The 23,966-nt window shown below is 48.0% G+C and overlaps 2 protein-coding genes across 4 annotated transcripts in view; one reads left to right on the top strand and one right to left on the bottom strand.

Annotated features, from left to right (window-relative positions):
* Window positions 1-3,160: 3,160 nt before the first annotated feature.
* Window positions 3,161-18,279, bottom strand: NCSTN (nicastrin). 2 transcript variants are annotated; one of them, XM_007171761.2, is made up of 17 exons: window positions 18,121-18,279; window positions 16,784-16,888; window positions 12,591-12,714; window positions 12,038-12,159; window positions 11,463-11,608; window positions 10,544-10,694; window positions 10,140-10,249; window positions 9,728-9,880; window positions 8,951-9,055; window positions 8,690-8,767; window positions 7,649-7,821; window positions 6,090-6,192; window positions 5,880-5,975; window positions 5,484-5,571; window positions 5,065-5,219; window positions 4,614-4,826; window positions 3,161-3,964 (listed from the first exon to the last, which is right to left on the bottom strand). In XM_007171761.2, the coding sequence occupies exons 1-17, from the start codon at window positions 18,203-18,205 to the stop codon at window positions 3,842-3,844; spliced, it is 2,130 nt and encodes a 709-aa protein (XP_007171823.1). In that variant the 5' UTR covers window positions 18,206-18,279; the 3' UTR covers window positions 3,161-3,841. The 2 variants fall into 2 exon arrangements, with proteins under 2 accessions (XP_007171823.1, XP_007171824.1); XM_007171762.3 differs by lacking the exon at window positions 9,728-9,880.
* Window positions 18,280-18,313: 34 nt separating this feature from the next.
* Window positions 18,314-23,966, top strand: part of COPA (COPI coat complex subunit alpha) — a 51,191-nt gene continuing 45,538 nt past the window's right edge. For both annotated transcript variants that reach the window (XM_007171764.2, XM_057538530.1), the window contains exons 1-3: window positions 18,314-18,471; window positions 21,526-21,639; window positions 21,828-21,901. In XM_007171764.2, the coding sequence (XP_007171826.1) occupies window positions 18,432-18,471; window positions 21,526-21,639; window positions 21,828-21,901 (228 nt within the window). In that variant the 5' untranslated portion in view covers window positions 18,314-18,431. The remainder of the gene's footprint in view (window positions 18,472-21,525; window positions 21,640-21,827; window positions 21,902-23,966) is intronic.

Raw genomic sequence — 23,966 nt, 5'->3', positions numbered from 1 at the left:
CCCCAGCCCCTGAGCAGCCAGCCAGCCGGAGCCAGAGGCTGGTAATATTTACCCACAGTTGCATCATCTCCTCAAGCCTCCTGAGATGCCCCCTCCGCTCCTGCCCCATGTTCTTCCTGGTTGGGAACAGGGGCTCCAGCTGCCCTTCTCAACAACAGGAGTGTGCCAATCCCTCTACCTTCTGAGTGTGGGACTCAGAAAGGAATCAAAATCTGACCTGAGCCCACATGGACCCTGACCTTCCAAGGCTCTCTGCTTCCCAAACTCCCACCAACTCAACAACTCCCACCAAGCTTTTTTGAGGATGGGATGCTGAGTTTCAGGATGGCTTTTCTACCACATTATGCCACTACCGGCAAAGTCTACTGTCCTTGGGTTAGAGGGCAATCAGTGCCCCCCAGGCCTCCCTCTCCAGTGGGAGAACTTTCTAACTACCTTCAAAAGCTCACAAATTGGCCAACCCTTCAAGCCATCCCCTGCCCTGAGGGGTTTAAGATGAAAGGGAGAAGGGAAGAGAGGCTGACTGCTGACTGTCAGAGCAGGGCGGAGCCTCAGACAGCAGCCTCGGTCTGACTCCACTTTGTGCAAATGAGAACACTGGGGCCCAGAGAGGGGAGCGCCCTTTCCAAAGTCACACAGAGCATTGGAGGCACTCCAGAAAATCTGGTCCTGACTCCTCTTCCCACAACAACATGAAGCTCTTCCTTACCGGCCCCACCCAAAGCAAACCCTCCATCCTCTGAACTCGGGTAGAACCTTTTTATAGCACTGATTTTGCATGGAACGTATGCTGCCTGGCCTGGTTATTTATCTTGTGTCATGTCCCATCCTGCCATCTAGACTCTGGATCCTAAGTCTCTAAGGGAAGGTACCATATCTCATACCCTTTTACGATGCTGGGACAGAGTGCCTTGCCTGTAGTCAGGCTCAATAAATGTTTATTACCACTGTAGCTGCCAGTGCAGATATAAGAAATGTTCCCGTCTCTGCTCTAATATGCTGTGTAACCTTGAGCAAGCCACGCCACTCCTCTGGGCTACTGTTTCCCCCATCTATCGAATGAGTTAGACCATACACACAATTTCTCAGGGCTTATCATATGGTCCCTGGAAGAAACAAAGTCCTCTTGAAAAAGGTGGGATCTTGGTACAGAACACCAGACTCTGGGTGAAAATATCTCCTCCCAGGATGTGCCTCTGGGATGTGGGAGACAGAAAAGAGTAACCCCTTTACTCAGAGAAGCTGGGAAAGAGAAACCAGCTAATAGGAAAGCCTTCGGTGCTAGTCTCGAGGGACCAGGTGTCACAAGAGGTAGAGACACGACAGACTGGGTCCTGGAGCAGGGTGGTCTGTTATTCAACAGTCCACGTGGGTTGGGTGGAAGAGAAGGTGCCGCGAGAACTAGCAGTGGGTAGGAGTAGGGAGGGAGGGAAGCCCTGTGGGCAAGGGAGGAGCTGGAAAATGACAAATTTCAGAAGGCAGCACAGAGGCAAGCAGGGCCCGGACCAAGCAGGAAGAGGGAGGCTAACGAGTTAAGTCTGTGGCCCTAAGATGCTGCTAGCCAATCGCATGCGGTCTCCAGGACACAGGAGGTGGCTGGGGAGGAGTTAAGACTGTGGTCTCAGAAAGAGGGCCCCAGCGGGTCATCTGGGGGTCTATTGCCCCTTCCATGGAGCCTGGTCTCCTCAGGGACATGTTTTTTGGTTTTGCAATTTCTTTTGGGGCGGGGGGAGGGTGAGGTAGGGGTAGCATGGAAGGCGGAAGACAAGCTGGTGCTGAAGATTCCTCCCTAGGCGGAGGAGACCGGAGGACAGAAAACCCTGCATCCTGTACCCTTCTCTTGCCCACCCCATCTACTGATTCTGCCTAACCCTCCGCTTCCCTGTTCAGCCCTCTCACTGGTTCTCAGCCACTTCCCCGCTTCCAGAAGCTGCCAGCAGGATGAGGGAGCTTAGCGCTCTGTCCACTGGGAGACCTGTTGGCCGAGGGAGGCATGGAGTGGGCCCAGGCGATGGTGGCAGCTGTGCTCAACTCCCGCCAGCACAGTGCACAGCTTCTCCAGCTCAGACTGGGAGGGGTGTGGTGGAGGGGAAGCAGCGGGGTATATTTCCACATCCCAGAACCCCAAACATGCCCCTGAGGGAACTTGGAGAGAAACCTCGAGAAAAATCACCTCCTCTCAGCAGGATTTGAAAAAGGTAAATAGTCCAATCAGGAAACTAAGAGGAGTGCTTGGGACTCTGAAAATGGCCAGTTCTTTTCCATCGCTGCTGTCTTCAGGCACATTGGAGACAGGCCCTTGGCCAGCAGCAAGGGGAGAAGGCTGGCTTCAGGCGCCACTCCTACCGGTTCGCGTCCCCCCTTCAGCTGACTCAGCCCCTACCCATCATCTAGCAGTTCTGCTATCCTCCAGAATTCTGCCTCTGTGAAGACCCGGGGAATTAGAGTATCGCCAAAGAGCAGAGATTCTCTTTCTAGAAGGGTCCAAAACTACTCTTGTTTTGGTCTACAAAATGCCCACTGACAGCACAAACCACTTAGCATGCCACCCAATGGCCTTTGTGACCTGGCCCCAGCCTGCCTGCGGATCATTACGGCTCGGGAACACTGAACAACCTACCATTCTCAAGCGTAAGCCATGCCTTTTCTTGGCTCTGTGCTTCCATACCTGGTGAGCTCTAAATCACCACCCAAGTGCCTCCTCCTCTCTGCAGCCTTTCCAAATGCCACCCCCACTGCCCCGAACCCCTGCATGTGCTACCAGAGCACTCTGGAGAGGCTGCGATTTCTCCATTTACTACACCTAGTTGTGAGTGTATGTTTCTCCCTTTACCCCAAATGTGAGCTACTCAAGGGTCAAGGCTGCTGTATTCCCTTCATCTCTGGACCCCAGCCCAGGCCTCAGATAAGGAAAGAAATGTCTGTCGAATACAAAGTGGGAAGAAACCGTGCTAACGTCGCTCTTACAAGAGGGAAACCAGGATTTCAGGGCTCCATAAGGAACTCTTCTGCCAGAACTTCCACCGTTTTTGACAGAGCCTTACTACTCGGGCTCTCTGGGGACTCAGAAGAGAGCATGTGAGGTTACGGTTCCACGACTCCCATCTGGGATCACTGAACAAGGGGGCTCAGGAAGAAGAACAGGGAATGGTACAGGACATGTGGGAGAGTCTGTTTTAATGAGACTCGTTATTTATATATTTATAAACACGTACACGTACACACACAAAAGGAAAAGAGAAAACAAAAATAGATATTACAGCTTAATAAAAATTACAACTGAGCACTGTGGGCTGGAGGTGGGATACCCACCCAGCAGCACACCCACCCTGATGGGCCATCTAAGGGCCTTGAGACAGGACAACAGGAGGGAGACAGGAGGCTCAGCCCACAGATGGCTCCTGTCCTCCTCAGGGCTTCCTTGCAGTTTGTTCCTGGCGTTCACCCCTTCATGTCCTTCCTGGTCAGGAAGGGGGCGAGGGGCGGGGAGCAGAGGGAGGTATAAGGTGGGACGGAAAGAGAAGAGGGATCCTGAAGAAGGGAAAGTTAGGGCAGGTAGCTAGGAGTCAAAACAGGAGCAAGAAGCTTCTATTTGTCATCCCAGGATTTGGCAGGGGTGAGCAAGAAGACACGGGGAAAGGGAGATGGGAAGGGGAAGATGTGGGCGGCAGGTAACTCGTTTTATCTCTCACTGTCTCTTTTGGGCAGTTCCACTTTATGTTAATGTCAGTCCGAGCCAGGCCCAGAGAGGTTCCAGTGACAAACTAGTGGTTTATGTCCCAGTGGGACAGATGATCTAGGAAGTGAACTGCAGAGCTGGCAGGAAAAGCTGGGGTCCTCTTCAGTAAGACACAGATCCTGGTTCCCGGGGAGCAATGAAAAGGACATCGGCTTTGGCATTGATGCAGTAGGTGACGACAAGAGAGAAGACGAGGACGCCGAAGCCCACCATCAGGGTGATAAACTGCAGGAGGGGATGGGCAGGGAAGGAGAAAGGTGCTCTCAGAACTCAGTGCGGTTGTGGATAACTGCTTGGGGCTGGGAGCCAGGGCACTGGAATTCCAGAGCTGGCTCCAAGCACCAAGTACTGAGCAATCATAGGCAACGTCTCCCCAGTCTGGGGACTTAGTCTCCCCATTTGAAAAGAGAAGTAAAGTACCTCTGTCCTTGCTTCTGTCTTTTTTCCTTAGATTTTAAGCATCCAGAAGGTAGGGCCAATAACTTTGATTCTCTTGTGGCCAATTACATGACTGACTCACTTGTGACAGGTGCTCAATAAGTTATTAGATTGACTCGTCCTAGCGATGGCTGGTGGACATACTGGATGGGAGTGGAGCTGCGGAAGGGCTACATGGGGTCCACAAGGGAAGGCTTATCTCTTTGGGTCTCCATGGGAACATATGTCCAGAATGAACACATATGCAAACTATCAGTGAAGACAAGCTTCCTAATGGCGCATGCTGGCTGACCAGGGACAGATTTGCAGCAGGTTTTTGTGGCAAATCTGGGGCAAATGGGAGATGGAAGGGGTAAGAGACAAGAGGCAATAGAAAGAGGTCAAATAGACCTCTGCCACCTCCCCCACGCCCCACCCTCCCCAACCCGTGTCTCACCTCCAGCTCTTTGCTGGCTATCAGAAATATCCGGGCGCGGATGTCTTTCCAGCGGCTCTCAGTCCATGTAGAGTATTCAGTAGAGCCCCACTGCTTCAATTCGAAGGCAGGGGACAAGGCCCTGGCGAGTCGTGCCGTGGAACGCACACACCGGGGAAGCCGGTCTGTCTCATTGGAATTCAAAGGGCCCTGAACCCAAGTGTACTCGTACAGCTGCACAGAAGACAGGCCACAGCAAACGGGCTGACAGGATCCTCTCTCTCTCACTCCCTTACCCTCTAGATGGTCCGTTTTTACCCAGGCTACTGCCTCTTCGATACTCAAGTTCAAAGGGCTGCATCCCTCCACCTCTCCATCCCAATCTCTTGGGTCCAACTGGGCCTGGGAGATCCACCAATTTTCCCAAGGGAAGGGGACCCTTGGGGCGCCTCCAACATCCACTACCACTCACATCCTTGTTTTCAGTGGGGACTTTACTCGGATCCTGGCACTGCTCTCGGGTAAGGTCGATCACCTTGCCAGTCAAATTTGCCAAGGCATACTGTACAACGTAAGTGGTGTTGGTGGGGCTGGAGACGGCGATGTAATGCTGAAGAGGCCCGTCACCTGACCGGAGACCACAGGGGAAGGGAGGATTTGATGGGTGGAAGGTGGGGTGCAGATGGGCAGGGATAGGAAGAGCCCAGGGATAGGCAGGAGCCAGAGAAGAGAAAGTTAAGAGAAAAGGATCCAACAAATATCAGGAGGAAGAAAGGAAAACAGGGGGGAAAGAAAATAGGAAAAAGGAGAAAGGAAAGATTAAATCAAAATGATGACTTTTTCTCTATCCCTTCCCTTCGTTAAGGGTCCCATCGCACACCAGGTGCTTACCCAAGTAGGACCTTAGGTCCGGCCTGAGGATAGACTGGAACCACGAGTTGTTGGCTCTAACCAGGAACCCATAGAGCAGGCGGGTAACCTAGGATCGGGACAGGGAGAGGAGAGACCCCTGTGACTTGGAGCCCAAGGAAAGAATTATTAGTGGAGATCCAGTCATGGGGTAGGAACCAGACTGGCCAGACACTGGGGCTGGGGAGACGGTGGCTGGCCACAGGATGCAGACGAGGCTCCCCCGAGAGCTCCCTGGGGCATCAGTGATCCTCAACTGCACATCCAGGGCCGCTGAATGCCAAGGTTTGGGAAACTAGGCAAGGGACCAGGATAAAGGATGGGGTAGCCTGCCGTGTAAACAGAGACAGAAGGGAGCCAGGGCCCACTGGCTCTTACCGTCTGGGGATCAGCCTGAATGGTGTCGCTGAAGTTGGTTCCTCCTGCGAGCTGGTACAGTGCACGTCCCAGCACCGTGGCCACACCTGCCAGAGCCTGTAGTAGGTGAGGAGGGGGCTGAATGGCCCAGCTTCTCTGACCTCCAACACTAACAGGCTAGCCATCTGCACTGTGTTCCCCATGCTCCCACCCAGCCCGGGTGGGTGCTACCTTGGCAGCGTCTGTCACAAAGTTCAGGTCCTCTTCAGGGCTCTGCCCTTCAGGGTAGGTCACATTAATGTTCTCAGCAGTGTCGTAAATGCTCTGGTAATAGCTGCCAGGAAAGCCAGCATGAGCCTTGGCTGCACTCAGCCAGGGCCCTGCCCTTTCCTCCCTCAACTGTCCCTTCTGCAGGAACTTGGAATCTCATTTTTCCTCATACAGGGAGGAGGGAAGAGAGAAAATCAGGATTCCATACTGAAGAAGGTGTAGAGAATGGCGAAGTAGGAGTGAGCGTGGGAGTGCTTAAATACAAAGACTCGTCTGACCGACAAGATAGAAAAGGTGAATAAGATCGCAATGCAGGAACTGTTCCTTCCTGGGAGATCTTTAAACGTAACAGACACTTCCGTGTCATTTGGGTCAGAGATATAGGAGGGTGGCTAAGATGACTCTCAGAGAACCCTGCCATACGTTATCAGAGCAATCATATGATTGTTTCAATGTACATTCATATTGAAGGTGGCTGGGAGTAGAGGGGGACGAGCAGGTCTGTCCACAAATATGTAACACTATACTGGGTCAAACCACCCTGATGCTCCTTGGGAAGCCCCAAGGAGACAGATCTTAGAAGAGCAGCTACGAGGAGAGCGCTCCCAGCCTCTACCATCACTGAATGCCTGCCCCCCACAGAACCAAGTCAGCCTCATGGCCAAGTCCAACATATGTTCAAATGATGAATCACCCCTCACCACAAAGTGATACAGAAGACAGGTTTGGAGAAGAGAGCTGACCCCATGTATCAGAACCGTCACCGCCCTAGATAAATGAGAAGGTGCTACTGGGTGGGGGCTGGAGAACCAGAGCTTATGCATTTTGACTCAGAAACTCACTTGGCCTGTTTTGAGAAGGGAAGGGAGCCTGGGGGCTTAGCAATCCAGCCTGAATCAAGTCCCCTGTTACCCTAGGCCTCAAGTTAGGGGCAGTTTAGGGGTGCCTAGGACCAGGAGAGAGGTGACTACCAGGGCCTCACCCCTTTATTGCTGGAGCCCCCTCTGCTGTAGGGACATTTTTACACCCACACTGAACCACGTGCACTCACCACATGGCAAGAACATGTCACATTTCACAGAGTATGAGCACTGTCTGTGGCACCCTTGGGCGGGTCATAGAGAGCAGGGACAGCTCTCTGTGCTCCAGCCAAAGAACCCCGAACATCATTCCGCCGCGCGTTTGAGATGATGCCCTCTGCTGGCAGCCCTGGGGAACTCAGGCCCCTGGAGAGCTTTGGAGAGGTGGAACCACAAATGAGGAGAATTGTGCTAGGAAAGGGCTCAGGGTGAGGACTGTTTTCTAAGATGAAATGTCAAGTCAAACGAGGGGACCAGGTTAGATGTGAAAAAGACACTGAGCAAAGAACACAGATTGACCTGAGATTTTGGTGAGGGTCGTGTGGGGACAGGGGCGAGCAGTGATCTCTCTTGACACAGAGACATTTCTCTCTATGGACCTCTGGCTGCAGAATAGATTCTCTTCGGGAACAAAGAGGATGCAGGCTAGGTGACTCTTACTGGTTATGGAAGACAGCAGAGTGGTCAGCAAGAACAACGCCAGAGATGTTTCGAGCTCGAAGAAATCGCTGCAGAGAAGATGGTGGGAGAGGCTGGGACCGACTCAGCCTCCTGAGGACTACAGTAGGGACGCCAGCACCGCTCTTCTCCAGGGTGGTCAGGAGCTCCTCCACCTGGGGGATGAGGGGCATTAGCTGATGGGACGCACTGGGGAGAGGAAGCAGGAAGAGGTCTCTCTCAGACCTGAAACACTCTGTACTTCAAGTCCCCAACCTGTTGAGCAGCCCTAAATTCTCCTAGATCTAAATCCTTCAAGCCTTTTGGGATCAAGGCTCTCTGAATTTTCCTGCAGCTCCCACCATCCTGTTTAAGTTACGGCACAGAGAACTAAGAGGCCTGTGGGTTCTTTTTTTTCATATTTACAGGTAAACCCCACTGTCCTCAGGACACTGTCTTATCCTCAGCTGATGTTTTACTTATTATTTGCTGTATAGAACTGGAGGAGCAAAAAATAATACAAAACAATGCTGAATGCCACACCAGTAGTCCACTCTGTAAGGGCTGTAAGAAGCCAGAGCAGGGATGACACTGAAGCTGGCATGGCAGGAAGAGGACCTCAGGGAAAAAACAGACCTATTTTGAGGGAGGGAGGGTCTTGAACAAGGAGTGAGGAAAGTGGAAGACAGTTTGGGTAGGGAGTCTGACACAGCCAGGATGAGGAAGGGCAGCCAGGACAGCTGGGCCCCTGGGGCAGCAGGAGAGAAAGGAGCCACTCACACCCTGTCCTTAATGGGCAGTGATAGTTCGCTAGGCACCGAATGATCAGAGAACCATCCATCCCAGGGAACCAGTGACAGGAGCTGAACTCATGGTTTTTCCCAGGGAGCTGTAACAGCTGGGGTGTTCACCCTTTGGCCAACACCCAACCTAAGGTCCTGTTTCACAGGCCCTGGAGGCTGGTGCGGATAGGGCCAGGGCGAGAGGGTGCCCATATTCTGAGCTGTTGAAACACAAAGTGAGGGGAAGAGATGCTCAGATTACCTGGTTCTGTACAGTTTCATTTTTCTGAGACATGGGGTCTGTGTGCATCCAAAGCTCTAGTGAATTTCTTAAGGCCACCTGAGGGGAAGATGAAGAAGCAACATTTATAATTAGTCTCCCATTCTGGCCCATATCGGGGAGAAAACAGTGGGATCAGAAGTCAAGGGAAGAGGTGGTGGCAGCTGCAGTGGGGACAAGAGAACAGCAGAGGTGAAGCTTTAGGAGGTAGGAAGGAAGGGGTGGAGGATACATGCTGCACACCTGTCCCAGCTCCACGAATGAGTCAATGTTCTCTAACTGCACAGGAAACTTGCCGTTCTCCATATCGTAGACCATTCTTGAGCTGCCAATGTAGTCAAAAGTTTCCTGAGGGATGGAGACGGGTGGGAAAGGGAACAGAGATTCCAAAGTGTTAGTGCAGCCTCAGTGCCTTGGGGCCAGATCATCAAAGCTGTAGGTACAAAGGTTACTGTCTGTGTCATCTCAACTGCTGGCCAGCTTAGTCACGTGACTCTGCCCTCCTCCCTACCCCAGCTCCCAGCTGTGGCTATGCCTCACATGTATGTGTCACAGGACTTCTCGAGCCCAGACGTGGGGAGAGCAGCCTAAGTGGAGGCCCAAGGCGAACATCAGCTGTTAAGTGTCTGCTTTTTGCTTCTCCCTCACCTCCGCCGAATGAGCCACGGCTGCTGTTCCTTTACCCTAGGGCCAGGCTGTGGTGGCAGTGGGGAGACGCAGGAGTCTCAGGGCTCCTGGGTGGAGGTGGCAGGGAAAGGGTCCAGAGAATGTAAAAGAATGTCTCAAATAGACAGTACCCGTGGGGGAGTGAGGGAGTTGGCAGTATACCAATTCCAGGTCAGGGTGCAAAGGCTTCCTACAGTGGGGGAATCTGAAAGGGAGACACACATAGACACATCCAGAAGCTCTCTGCTGAATAACAATTAAGTCAAGTGCTGAGATCTTCCCCAAACAACAGCCACTCCCATCTTTACCACCCACTCCTTCCCGGCCATCCCACCGCAGCCAAAGAGCCCTCACCCCTTGGAAGAAGACAAACATGACATTGCGGGGCAGGGTGGTCACATCGGGTGCCTTCTGCAGAGCTTCAGCTGCAGCCAGCTGAGTGACGAAGGAGGCAACGGCACTTTCAGCCCCTGGGGCCACATTCCAGAAAAAGGAACGACTGTCCAGCTGGGCACGGCAGACAAGGCAGGGGAGGTACACTTTGAAAATGGAAATTCGGGGCAGGGCCCAGTCCCTCTCTCCCGTTCTGGCCAAGAAAATATTCATGTCCTGCGGCGATGGCTAGAACCCCAGAGTCCCACAGCCCAGATCCCTCTCCGTCTGAGGCTCCCCACTGTAGCGACTCAGACACCTGATATGCCCCAAACAGCCCTGCCTGCCCTTTCTGTGCCAGCCCTGCCCGCCCTGATGAGGGGCCAACACTCACCCGGGTGGCGGCCACCACAACCTTGTCATCGGGCTCCAACGTCTCAGAGGTATTTACAGGCTTAAGCATGCTCCATACGTTGTAGTCGGACAGGGGGTCACAGACGATTTCTGAGCAGGACACAGACAGTGAGAGATCAACAGGTAAGGGAGGAGGTATCTACAGAGAAGGCCCGGAAGACCTCTCTGTAAGTCACTTTCTGTCTCTGCTCTTCCACGATGGTTTCTCTGCCACCGTCCACTTCGGGCACAAGCTGCCTCGATTGTGTAGAACTGTTTCCACTTCTCCCACCCAGTGCTCCCTACCTGTGCCCACTCTGTCCCGATAGTGGTCTCGCCCACATTCCCTGGCCTGACCCCTCCTCCCCACCCCAGGGCACCCAGCTCGCCTCGGATCTGTCCTACCTGGGTTGATGCTGAAGGAGCTCTGGATGAAGCTGCGTCGCATGCAGGTGACGGTGCTGATGACGGCGTGCATGTGTGAAAAGAGCTGCATGGCGCACAGTGGGAAGGCCGGCGCTGAGCCGTTCTGACTCAGGTTGTGATCGCGGTAGCACTACAAGGGGAGACGAATCCCGATGAGGCAGCTAGCTGTGGGGTCCACCCCATACTTCCCAGAAGGAGGAGGGCCCAGCATCATCCTTAGGCCATTCCCACATCTGTCCCTGAGCTACAGTTGTCCTGGTACAACCACAGGAGCTATAAGGTCAAAGAGAAAAACTCACCAAGAGGTGCCAAGGGGCACAGAGTCAATGACTTAGTTGGGGCAGATGAAATTACCCTATACCAAATGGCCTGCCCCAATGTGGAGCTTCAGTCACTGTTCCTAATGTGATTTGCTGTAAAGAGCACCAAACTGGGAGATGAAAAATGAAATTCAAGACAGCTTGCACATCAACTCACCATGTAACTGTGGACAAACCTCTTAACTGCTCTATGTATCAAAATTAGAGAACATTAGATTAGAATTACAGAACATTAGAGCTAAAAAGAATTTCAGAAATTACTGAATTGAATCTCTCAATTTCTAGTCCAATGCTCTTTCTTACCACACTAAGGGTTCTTATAATCTGGGTTCTATACCTTATCTCATATTAAATATTCTTTATGTTTTCTTCCAGTCTAAAAGCCTTTAATGCTATAATTTCAGGCAGGAGAGAAACAGGACAGGGGAATGTGAGAAAAATAAACCTCTTGGCTCTTCCTGGAGCAACTGTCTTTCAGAGGGTGTACTAGTAGAATGAGACTCCCTCTAAACAGGAGAAGAGCCTAAAAAATAATTCTCTTTCTAAGTGGAATTGCTAGGAGCTGGCAGAGTCATTACCTGCTTAATGACATTGGTTTCATTTTCATCTTCAAGAAGGAAGATGGGGAAACTGAAGTCCTCATAAGCCAATCCATCGCCCAGGGAGTTCCATGCTATCTCTCTGCAGTGAGCAAATTCTGGCCCATAGGAGTTGGAGTAAACACCTGAAAGGGAGGACAGGGGATAGGATGTTGGGACACCAAGCACTCAGTGACCAGGTAAGGAAGGAGGGCTAGGATATCATAGGATTGGGACTAAGAGTTCTGAAGGAGGGGGTGACTCAAAGAAGCAAGTATCAACCTATCACCACCTACAGTAAAACAGACACTGGTATCAGGGAGCCCTAAGCTGGGCAGTTAGGGATCTGAGCATGTGACAAAAAGGGAGGATGGAAGGTAAGCAGAAGAAAGGGGAGCAGGAGAGAGAAGGGATGAGTGGTAAAGACAAAGAAACGAATCTTCTGTTTGGGAGTCAGTTGCTCACACTATACACAGACAGACGCACACCTCTTCCCAAGCCCTCCAAGATGTGAGAATGAAGCAACAATGAGGTTTGGGTGACAGCAGGCTCCCCTGATCCCTTGGGGCTCTTACCAAACCCATCATTGGGACACTGCACACTAGGAGAGAAGCCTGTGGCAGGACTGGGCTTGGCTAAAGACACTGCAAGACCAGCAATTCGGCTGGTTCTCCCCTTCAGCTTCTCCATCAGATTCCTGGAATAGGGTGACAATGCCATGAACGAAGGCAGGGAGGTTATCAGGCAGCCCGACATCCTGCCCCCTAGGATGGAAACAAATGGGGAGTTAGGGGAATCAACACTGTCGACTCATTTCTTGTCTTTTCGGTCTCTTAGCTTCTGAGTGAGAACCATGACCTGATCTGAACTCAGGGCTTAATCTCATCTACCCTGTCTCTGTGCACCCCTTCTTCCTCCCTGGGGTCCTTATTCAACTAGAGCTCTACTTACAAGGTCACCGAGATGATTCCTTTCAATGGCCCATCTTTTCTTCGGAGGATCACTCCACCCCCTGCCCTGATCGGACCAGGGCAGCCAAGGGAAGTTTTCACTCACAAGTGTGAGGACTGTTCACTGACTCTTCCCCTCTCTGGATGCATTTCCTCCGCAGGAACACAGAGTTCTTACCTGGTAAAGAGCGTGCCCTCCAGCAGAACCACATAAGGGGGGTTAGGGCCATCGGTCAACACCCACTGTAGGTCTTCTTCCTTCTGTACTACGTGGATAACCCCTGTGTCCCCACTAACGGAAGCTGCCAGAACAGAATAGGTCAAATTAAAGCACCCACAGCTGACCATTCTGACTTTGCTTCACTGACTCTGCAGATCATTTATCCCCCCCACAAAATGTCACAAGACATTGCGTTAATGCAGCCAACTCTGGACTGGAACTGAAAGGTTGAATTGCCCTGGCTCCATTTGAAGGCTACTAGGAGGGAATGGAGGACAAAGGAGGCCCGAAGTCTACTCATTAGAGGCCTTGTTTGTTCAATGTCAGAAAGGCTCTACGATCTTCATTTTCTTGCCCTCTTCCCTCAACCTCATTTAGCCATATATACAAGATTCTGTAACAGCAGACACCACAGTCTTTACACATGCATTTTCTCCATGAAACGGCAGGCTCTAGATCTCAAGCTTAGAGTTCTAGCGCTGAATCTTCCTTTGTGAAAACATATGTGTAGATTTCCTTGGCCTCATAGCCTCCTTGGATCTCCATTCCTTTGCCCTATTTGGAAATGACTTTACTTGCTTTTGGCCAGTTTTGGGAAAGGTTAATCAAGAAGTTCAAGGAGTTCTGTAGAACAGTTTCCCAAATGATGGGTCTTGAATAGATTAGGTGTGCTGATATCGAGTCCTCTCATTTCTGGGGACCGAGGGTTTCCAAAAACCCTACACTGGTCACCCCAGGCCAGGAGCAGACTCATCCATTACCCCAGGATGCTCTACAAATAACATTTTCTTTTATTTTAAATATTTGTTTATTTATTTGGTTGCACCTGGTCTCAGTTGTGGCAGTCAGGCTCGTTAGTTGCGGCATGCACGTGGGATCTAGTTCCCTGACCAGGCATCGAACCTGGGCCCCCTGCCCTGGGAGCTCAGTGTCTTAACCACTGCACCACCAGGGAAGTCCCAAATAACATTTTCTATATGTTTCATGACAAAGACTGGAAGGCACCGCTCTACAGGATGGACGATCCAGTCCAGAATGCTTTGAGTTCTATGTAGCAAGACCCCTCAAGTCCCTAGTGATCCATGTAGAGACATCCTAGAGACTCCCCACAAGTTTTCTCCCCACTCAAAACTGGATGTGTTATTCATAAACCGTTTTAGAGCAGTATTTCTCAACCCTGGTTACGTATCAGAATCACTTTGGAGTTTTAAAAAATAGAGATGCTTGTGCTTTACCTCAGATCTACTCAATTTAAATCTCTAAAGGTGAGACCCAAGCATGTGTATTTTCAAAACACATCACATGGTCCTTTATTAGGCATAAGAATTATGTCTCTAAACCAAGACACTGGAATACTTGTAACTTGCAAGAGACAAAAACCACAGGTACTTTTCAGACTGCCAGCCATGTAGAATTTTTCTCCCATGGGATCTGGTAAAATCTAGATAGAGAAGCAGGTCCCCAACGTTCAACTAAGTCATATATAGCAAATACTTCATAAGTTCATGTTGATAGTGATAAGAGTAAAACATAGAGGAAAATCAGAATCTGGAATAACTTTGGTAAAGATTTGGCTACCAAATGGCAGTTCTAAGTAAAACAATAGACAACAGTGCGTGCCACAGCATTTAAAACACAAGAAAAGGAAAAGCTCATCTGGCAGATAAAAAATATATAACTTCAGCTCCAAGGAGGACAGGAAGAAGACAAGCTATAACACAGGCCTGAAAAAACCTGGATTGGACACTGGGTTCCCATTGGTGACTGTGTAGTCTTAAATAACTTGCTTACTTTCTCTGGTCCTTCAATGAGGAGGAGGTTTTCCACCCCTATTCATCTCATACTGCAGGAAAAGAGTAAAAAAGGAAAGAAAGGAAGGAAAGTAAAGAAAGCTACAGATAGCCCCTTCTGAGCACTTTTAAAAGGGTCCAATAGGGCTTCCCTGGTGGCGCAGTGGTTGAGAATCTGCCTGCCAATGCAGGGGACAAGGTTTCGAGCCCTGGCCTGGGAAGATCCCACATGCCGCGGAGTGACTGGGCCTGTGAGCCACGACTACTGAGCCTGCGCGTTTGGAGCCTGTGCTCCGCAACAAGAGAGGCCGCGGCAGTGAGAGGCCCGTGCACCGCGATGAAGAGTGGCCCCTGCTATCTGCAACTAGAGAAAGCCCTCGCACAGAAACGAAGACCCAACACACCCAAAAATAAATAAATAAATTTATTTAAAAAAAAAAAAGGGTCCAATAGAAACAGAGCATCAGAAGCAGAAAATCAAATCTAGGTCTTTCTCTCCAAATTTAAGCAGGTGTAGCTTGCTCAGAATGGACAGATATGAAGTAAGACTTAGAAATAAGTAGGTTGAAAAGGAAACAAGATCTTAATGAGGAAGTGGCCAGAGTCCAGCCCCACCCCTTTCGTCTCTCTGTACTGGCACCAGGCTTTATCTCTAGAGGCTACTGCTTTGCTTCCCACAGGGCTGCTCTAAGAACATGCAGCAGACTCATTCCCAAAGGGGATATCTTAGAGCTCAGCTTCAGGAGGATGGGGGCCTAGCCTTTTGCACTAGAGTGGCGTTCCAGCAAGACCAGCAGTCTGATCTCAGCCCACACTGGACCTGGCTCCCTTCTACTCCCAAATCTAGTTTAAGAACAAAGTCCAGGGACTTCCCTGGTGGTCCAGTGGTGAAGAATCTGCCTTCCAATGCAGGGGACGCGGGGTCGATCCCTGGTCAGGGAACTAAGATCCCACATGCCGCGGGGCAACTAAGCCCGTGCGCCACAACTACTGAGCTCACACACCTCAACAAGAGAGCCCGCATGCCTCAAACTACCGAGCCCACATGCTCTGGAGCCTGCGCGCCACAACTACAGAGCCCACGTGCCTTGGAGGCTGCACGCCACAACTAGAGAAGAGAAAACCCACAGGCCACAACTAGAGAGAAGCCTGTGCGCCACAACAAAGACCTGACGTGGTCCCTAAAATACATAAATAAAATAAATAAATATTAAAAAACAAAACAAGGTCCAACAAAAATAATTTGGGACTGTTTGGAACCAGTTAACCTACTCCCAGTATTTCCTGTAGTAAGGATATGGACAATTAATGTAGAGTATAGCTAGGGGAAGGATGGCTAGAAAACTAGTAATTGCCACCTTGAGCAAGTCCTTCACTTCCCACTGTCTAGTTTTCTCCAACCAAACTGGAAGGTTTCAGATAATCACACTGTCCTGTTGAGACCGCACTCAGCATCATCAATAAACACCTATTAAAGGCAGTCTGACTTTCAGCTTTGTGCACTTATATTCTAACCATTTTTACAGGAGTAAATAAATTCGGAGGTAACCAATTTGATGATGAAGAAGTCAAGATCTGACTCTAAGTTTCCTGCCTCCCTGCAAAACTGCATTCTGACAAAGCTACTATCCACAGAACAAAATCTGAAGATAACAGGTTAAGCAGTAAAGGAACTAGGGATTCAGCCTTCAGATTACAACTTTTTTCCCTCTCATAGTTTTATAACCATACCACGTTGATAGGGTAGCCTGTTTTGGAACACATTTACAAAACATAAAGACAAATCTAAATCCTTTACTATTTCCTTTTGTAACTATCTGGCTTTCTCGATGCCTTCTTCTTCAAAGAGTTTATTGCCTCAAGGAAGCCCATTTCGGTTCCAAAAAGAGCATTCAGAGTGCAGGTGATGAGTGGACTTCATAGAATAAGAGGCTTTTACTCCTTAGAAAAGACTATAACTTTCTACCTAACCAACTGGTTAAGACTCCTGGTTTAGAACTTAGACCACTGGGGCTCAAAGCCAAGCTTCATCACTTAATAGCAGAATGATCTTAGAAAAGTTACTCAACTTCACTAAGTCTCAGTTTCATCATTTGTAAAATGGGGGTAATAACAGGACCTACTTATGGGGCTGCTGTGATGGTTAAATGAGATGTACATGTAAGAACCTTGTATGTAGCATTTCCTAAATGTTTGCTCTTATTAATTATCTCACCTGGTTTGACAAATGGTTCTCTATCACCTACTACCCACACCGCCTAATTTGTGTGCTAAGACTCCCAAGCGGGACTTGGATTATTATACCTAGGGCACAGACTGAAATATCAATGGCCACGAACACAAATCCCAACCTCAACTCACACTGGCAGCCAATCTGATGAGTAGCATTGAGCAGACGGACACAGGGAGCTGTTTTATTTAAGGGGATGTAGATCTTCTTCTCCACTGAGTTTCCTTCGCACAAACCTGATCAGAAGATAAAAAGTGTAAGAAGAAATTGAGAGACATTGGTACTAGCCTCTATCATGTCACAAATTTGTTGTATGGCTTGAGTATATCATACTTTCTAAAATGGGACTAATGTCTATTCTTCTCACCTCTTGGGCACATTATTGGAACAAATAAATGCACCCAGCTATGTACCACAGAGGGTTACTACAAATCATAAAGCAACTGACATTGAAGCTAAAAGACAAAAAACTTGATTTGTCAAAGGAGGTATTTAACCTCAGGTGTACCTGCTTCTGGTTGCATGGACAACCACACTTCTGCTTTTCTTTTCTGTATGTACATGACTAATTAGTTAATAAATGGGTTCCAGTCTAAGAATATAGAGCACAACAGCAACAAAGTCTTCTTGCGACATTTTTCCAGGGATCTGAACAGAACTGGGAGAAAACTTATGCCAAACATGCTGTCAGTTAATCTAACATCAGTAAGTCATTTGTGTGTGCCCACAGTGTGAGGCAGCTAGTTTCTCCTTTGGGGATTTTTAAAACAAACAATCTCAATCTGGGGGAAGGTATCGTCGTGGTTATAAACAGGCATGTTTGTATTTTAGGGCTTGACCAACTAGAAAGCCATATACCAGAAAATAAATGGGTGTAAGCAAACACCTGTGCACATTATAAATGGCTAAAGTTTCTTGAATCATTATTTCACGGCATAGACAGTTAAGAGAACTAATATCTTACCTTAGTTTCACTTTATTGATGGGACAAACTGAGGTGAAGGACAGGGACGCGGGTTTACGGTGGAGTAAGAGAAAGAAATAAGGCATTTACCTTCCTAAGCGCCGCAATGAACCCACAGAACCAAGCGCTTTGATCTTAAAAGTCTAAACGCACTGGGAAGAAAGCTGAACGCTAACTAACACCTGTCCTTTCTGATTGTGCATGGGGTGGCTGGGGCCGTGGGGGAAACGAGATACCCGGGCAAAGTAGGAGAAAGTGGGGCTGGAAGTCCAGGAAGAGGCCTGGAGAAGGAAATGGGGCTACACGACGTGCCGCGGGGGAGAAGGGACCTTCAGGTCCAGGCAAAGGGGGAACTTCTGTCGTGGGAACGAAAGAGAAAGAGGATTTACAGGGTGGGGGGACGGAGGGGCTGCGGGGACCAGAAGGGAGACGGCAGCACTCGGGCCGGCCAGATCCGGAGGATTCTTCTTACAAACTGGAGCTCACGGGCGGGGTAGGTCTCACCTGCCAGTAGAACGCAGAAAGACACAAGGCGAAGGAGACTCCGACTTCCCAGGTCGGCCACACAGCCACCCCCATCCGTGGCCATCTTGCGTCTCGGTTGAGCGGAAGCCTTGGTTCCCTCCTTGTCCGGCAGTGGCCTCTCTAGGCCAACAATGGAGCCGTCTCTGTGGCCCGGAGCTCCTGGGGCCGGAAGTTCGTGTCTGGGGAACTTCCGGGAGTCGCGGCTGAGGGACGCTGACGTGGAGGCAACCAAAGGACGGCAGGGAGTGCCAGGGGCTCGGATTAACAGGTCGAAGCCGGAGATCTGAAGGATGCTAACCAAATTCGAGACCAAGAGTGCGCGGGTCAAAGGTAATGGAGATTAAAAGGGGGAGAACGGAGGCTGGATGTCAGGGGCGGCGCTGTCACCGGGGAGGAGAGAGAAGGTAGACTTAACGGGCTGAATTGGGCCCACCGTGCGAACCAGAGGAAGATGGGACCGAGGGAGGTTAGGCCTGGCGGGCGGTTCACCTGCAGTCCTGTCTCCTTCGGCGTGCCCTCGGGATTTGATTTTCCTATAGTGGTTAACGAACCGCAGGAGGTTCCTTAGCTTCGTTCCTTTTCTCCTCCTCTCCTGGGGCCTGTGCCGCGACTTTTATTCTGCTCCCAAGGCCCTGTGACCTGTTGGTTTTTTGATGACTGTGTTGTAGAGAGTGGCCCTGGGGATCGAGTCTCGACCTCTGCTATTCGTGTCCAACTCTAGGTTTTTCGGAGACGAGCACTGGCTACCTCTCTTAAGGAGACCTTGGGCTGCACCATATCAACATCCAGTGCCTCCATTGGGCTCTGTTGCCTACCTGGAAACAGGACATTGTTAAGTCTTAGTTTGCACAGGCTGCCGGATAAAATAGAGGATGCCTAATTGGATTTGAATTTCAGGTAAAAAGCGAATAAATTTTTAGTATTGTTCACTTTTTATCTGAAATTCAAATTTAACTGGGCACCTTTATTTTTATTTCCTGAATATGACAACTCTAAAACTTGTGCATCAGTGGATGGAGGTGGAGGACAAACAACTGAAATTGCAATAGTAGTCTCTTAGAATGTTAGAATGAGAAAGGCAGAGACTTGGGGAAAAGATTTGTATCTTGAATATTTAGTAATATAAAATTAAAAAATTTTTAAATGTAGCATAGCAAAGTGGTTAGAAATTTGCTGTTTGGAGTCAGGTGGGCTTGCTTTGGAATCCTGAAACATTCGGTAACGAACTTCACGATCTTGGGCAACTTAACATTTCTAAATCTATTTCCTCATCTGTAATATGTGAATAATTAACATTCTTTTATAGATAGAATTAAAATGAGAAACTATATGAAAGGTGACTGGCGTAGACTCGATAGCTCAGAAACTGGATGCCATTATTAATGTAAGAATAGATTCTGAGCAAATTCTAAGTCTCTTGGGAATCTTGGTTATGAAGAAGAGTACCATTAAGAATTCCTGGATGGCTGAAATGGGTCTTTATAATCCTGGAGTTTTCTCTTCTGCTCCTGATTTCTTATTGGGCAGTAGGGAAAGAAAGTGTTGGGGGGGAAGGATATCAAAATATTTGAGAGTAAATATCCATTAATGAGTGTTCCTGTATATAATGGGGGCGGGGGCGGGGGAAATGAACAACCTAATGGAAAGTTTAGAAGAAGAAATAAAAGTGTTCAATAAATAAATGAAAATACTCTTTATCTCACTAATAATGAAAAAAGTGGTCTTAGATTAGTAAAGCAAGCAAAACAACAAATAGCTGATAACATCCCATGTTGACCAATGTGTGCAAAATGGGTACCTTCAGAAGTTTGGTAAGACTGTATGTTGATACAGTCTTTTTGCAATCAGATAGTATCTACCAAAGTGTTAAATGCACATACCTTATTCCTGAACAATCTCATTTCCAGTCTTTAGCCTAAATCAGTAATAATGCAAATAGGCTAGATTATGTGTGGAAGCATCTTCATTAGGTCCTATTTTCTGGTAGATAAAAGTTAGGAGAAAAAACTTAAATGCCCATGAGTAGAATAATTTTAAAATGTGGTGCATTTATACCTTGCAGTTGTTAAAAAGAATGAGTCTACATTTATATGTACTTAAATGTAATGAGATCCATTATATATAGTTAAGTGAGGAAGAAGTTTGCAGAACATTATAATGTTATCTCCATTTTCATAAAATGATATGGATTGCATTAAAAACCTGAAAGACTACAGTCCAAACTGTTAGCAGTTGTTACTTCTGTGGACTTCCATTTCCAGTCATGATGGAATAAGAGAGACCAGGTTTATCTTCCCACCTTAAATACCTGCGTAACTGAACAAAATGTGTGAAACAAAGGTTTTCGGACATTGGACAACAGGCAGTGCGAGAGTGATTCTTGAGAGAAGGGAGATAAACAAGATGAGTCCTATGATTGTTTTAGCTTACTACCTGGAGAGAGTTTCCAGGCTGCAGTACAGGGAGGGGGGAAGAGCCCCGTGGTCTCACTGAGGAGACAGGGTTTAGAGTTCAGGGAAGTCAAGACAGCTAGAAGTTGCTGGGCAAAATACCAGAGAAGAGGGAGCTGCACAGAGAACCCTAGGGTTCTGCAGGGGATCCTGTCAGGCCTTTGAGTACTAATCTGCACATGCATGTGAGGAAATGACCCAAAGCCTGGGAAAGAACCACTAGAGAGGAGAAGGCAGAACAATCCCATATTGAGCTCACATACTGGCCAATATAGACCTCCTGATACTATAGGGCATGATATAGAGATTTCAAATGGGTATTGCTTTAATAGTGGTGCCAAATTAGACCTAAGCTAAAGGCTGCTATGGACCCATCCTAACAAAACTGAAAGAGCAAGCCTCAAAAGGATCAACTAATTCCAAGTAACTGCATCCTAAACTAAAGCCCAACAGTATCTAAAGAAATATAACAGTAAGCTGTGACAAAGTGAGGGAGTGGCATGGACTTATATACACTACCAAACGTAAAATAGATAGCTAGTGGGAAGCAACCGCATAGCACAGGGAGATCAGCTCTGTGCTTTGTGACCACCTAGAGGGGTGGGATAGGGAGGGTGGGGAGGGAGGGAGATGCAAGAGGGAAGAGATATGGGAACATATGTATATGTATAACTGATTCACTTTGTTATAAAGCAGAAACTAACACACCATTGTAAAGCAATTATACTCCAATAAAGATGTTAAAAAAAAAAAAGAAATATAACAAAAAATCCAGCACGTAATACCATAAAATTCACAATGTGTGGCATCCAATCAATGAATGTATGAACCTAGGATCAACCTAGCTGTCCTGTTTTCTTATCAGAGTTGGCAGGAGGTGACATCGTGGGGCTTATTTAGCTCATTGGATCATTGTCTGTTTTTCTTTCCTCAGGACTCAGTTTTCACCCCAAAAGACCCTGGATCCTGACCAGTTTACACAATGGGGTCATTCAGTTATGGGACTATCGGATGTGTACCCTCATTGACAAGTTTGATGAACATGATGGTAAGATAACAGTTTCTAGGAGGAAGCTAAAAGAGATATAAATATTTATTGTCTTCTGGAGTAGTTTCAACTTTCTTTAGGATTATAGAGCATGGGAGGAGTAGAACTGGAAAATTCTGAATAAGAATCACCTTAGAGACTAGGAAGCATAACTCTCTTTAACGTGTATTGCCTGCCTTCTTCCCCAGGTCCAGTGCGAGGCATTGACTTCCATAAGCAGCAGCCACTGTTTGTCTCTGGAGGAGATGACTATAAGATTAAGGTATAGAGGGTCTGTCATGACTGGGAGTAAAAGACAGGCAATGTGAAGTTTGGGAATTACGGAAGGGACTGAAAACCCAGACATCTCATGCATTACAGAGCTCAGGCTTTTGACATTATCCAGAGCACTTATCCAGCAGACACTTATTGAATGCTTACTGTGTAGCAGGCACTGTTTTATATTTTTGGAATTCAAAAATAAATAAGAAATGGTTTCTGCTCTCAAGGAGCTTTTATTCTAATGGAGGAGTTAAATATATACCCAAATAATAGCATGTACAGTTTAGTAAGTAATACAATAGAGAGATAACCAAAGTGAAATAGGGAAGGACAATCTAGGTACAAAGACAAAAAGGTATGACATAGCTGGATACATTTGAGAAACTATAATTAGTTTTGTGTGGATAAAATCTGGACAAAAGGTGAGAGAAGGAGCAGAAGATGAGAAGGGCCAGATTATGGAGTACCTCCTTGTAGTGCTCAGAAGTTTGGATGTTATCATACAAATAACAATGAGTCATTAAAGGCGTTTAAGTAGAGGAGTGACATCAGATTCCCATTTTTTTGAAAAGGTTACTTGAGTGGCAGTATAGAGAAAAGATTGGATGAATTGGGCAAGACTGGAGGCAGATACTAGTTAGGAGACTTTTATAAAAGTCCATGTGGGAAATGAACAGAGCATGAGCTTAGGCAGTAACATTAAAGATGGGGAGGAGATGGGGGACTTCCCTGGTGGCACAATGGTTAAAACTCCGCGTTCCCAATGCAGGGGGCCTGGGTTCCATATCTGGTCAGGGAAGTAGATCGCACATGCATGCCACAACTAAGGAGCCCGTGTGCTACAACTAAGGAGCTGGTTAGCCGCAACTAGGGAGCCTGTGAGCTGCAACTAAGGAGCCCATGAGCTGCAACTATAAGGAGCCTGCCGGTCGCAACTAAGGAGCCCACGTGCTGCAACTAAGACATGGCACAACCAAATAAATAAATAAATAAATAAATAGGACTTCCCTGGTGGTGCAGTGGTTAAGAATCCTCCTGCCAACGCAGGGGACACGGGTTCTATCCCTGGTCTGGGAAGATCCCACATGCTGCGGAGCAGCTAAGCCCGTGTGCCACAACTACTGAGCCTGCGCTCTAGAGCCCACGAGCCACAACTACTAAGCCCACGCGCATGGAGCCTGTGCTCCACAACAAGAGAAGCCACTGCAATGAGAAGCCCACGCACCGCAACAAAGAGTAGCCCCCACTCGCCGCAACTAGAGAAAGCCCGCGCGCAGCAACGAAGACCCAACGCAGCCATAAATAAATAAATGAATAAACAAACAAACAGATAAATGGGAGAGGAGATGGATGTATCTAAGTAAACCAGAAAAATTTACTTCATGAAAAGAAATAGTCTTCAGAAGCTACCTCAGGAAGTTATAAATTATACAGTAGAACTTAGGTAACAGGCGTGAAAAGTGACAGCTGCCTGTAGGGGAAAGAGGCATTAGAATTATAGGAAGGACAGTTCTTTCTGGTTTCTAGGTTTTAGGCACTGATCCTGGGGGCAGTTAGTGGAAGCTCAAATCACCTGATAGGCCTCAAAAGCTCCTAAGGATATCACTTCCTTGTAATATTTCTAGTAAAGTGATGACCATTAAGTATTAAGAATGGTTAACTTGGGTTCCTTATGATCTGTTTTAAGAAAAAGACTGAGTGACATTGAAGAAAAAAATTTTTTTCCCCAAATCATTAAATTTTTGAAAAGGAGTTATCTTTCATTTGTACGAAATACCCAGATCAGTAGAGCAAATCAGTAGAGACAGAAAGTTGATTAATGGTTGTCTGGAGTTTGGTGGGGGGTTGGGAGAAAATGAGGAGTACTAATGGGTATAGTCTTCTTTTGGGGGTGATGAAATGTTCTAAAATTGATTGTGCTGATGGTTGAACAACTATGAATGTATTAAAAAAATACTGAATTCTATACTTTAAATGGGTGAATTAGATGGGATTTGAATTATATCTTAAAGCTGTTATTAAATAAAGGAATTAGCTAGCTGTTGGGTGTGTACTGCTATTATGCT

Source organism: Balaenoptera acutorostrata, chromosome 1 (genome assembly GCF_949987535.1).
Source record: "Balaenoptera acutorostrata chromosome 1, mBalAcu1.1, whole genome shotgun sequence".
NCBI lineage: Eukaryota > Metazoa > Chordata > Mammalia > Artiodactyla > Balaenopteridae > Balaenoptera > Balaenoptera acutorostrata.
The sequence above is the reverse complement of the archived record's forward strand: the minus strand, read 5'-3'. Positions and strand labels throughout refer to the sequence as shown.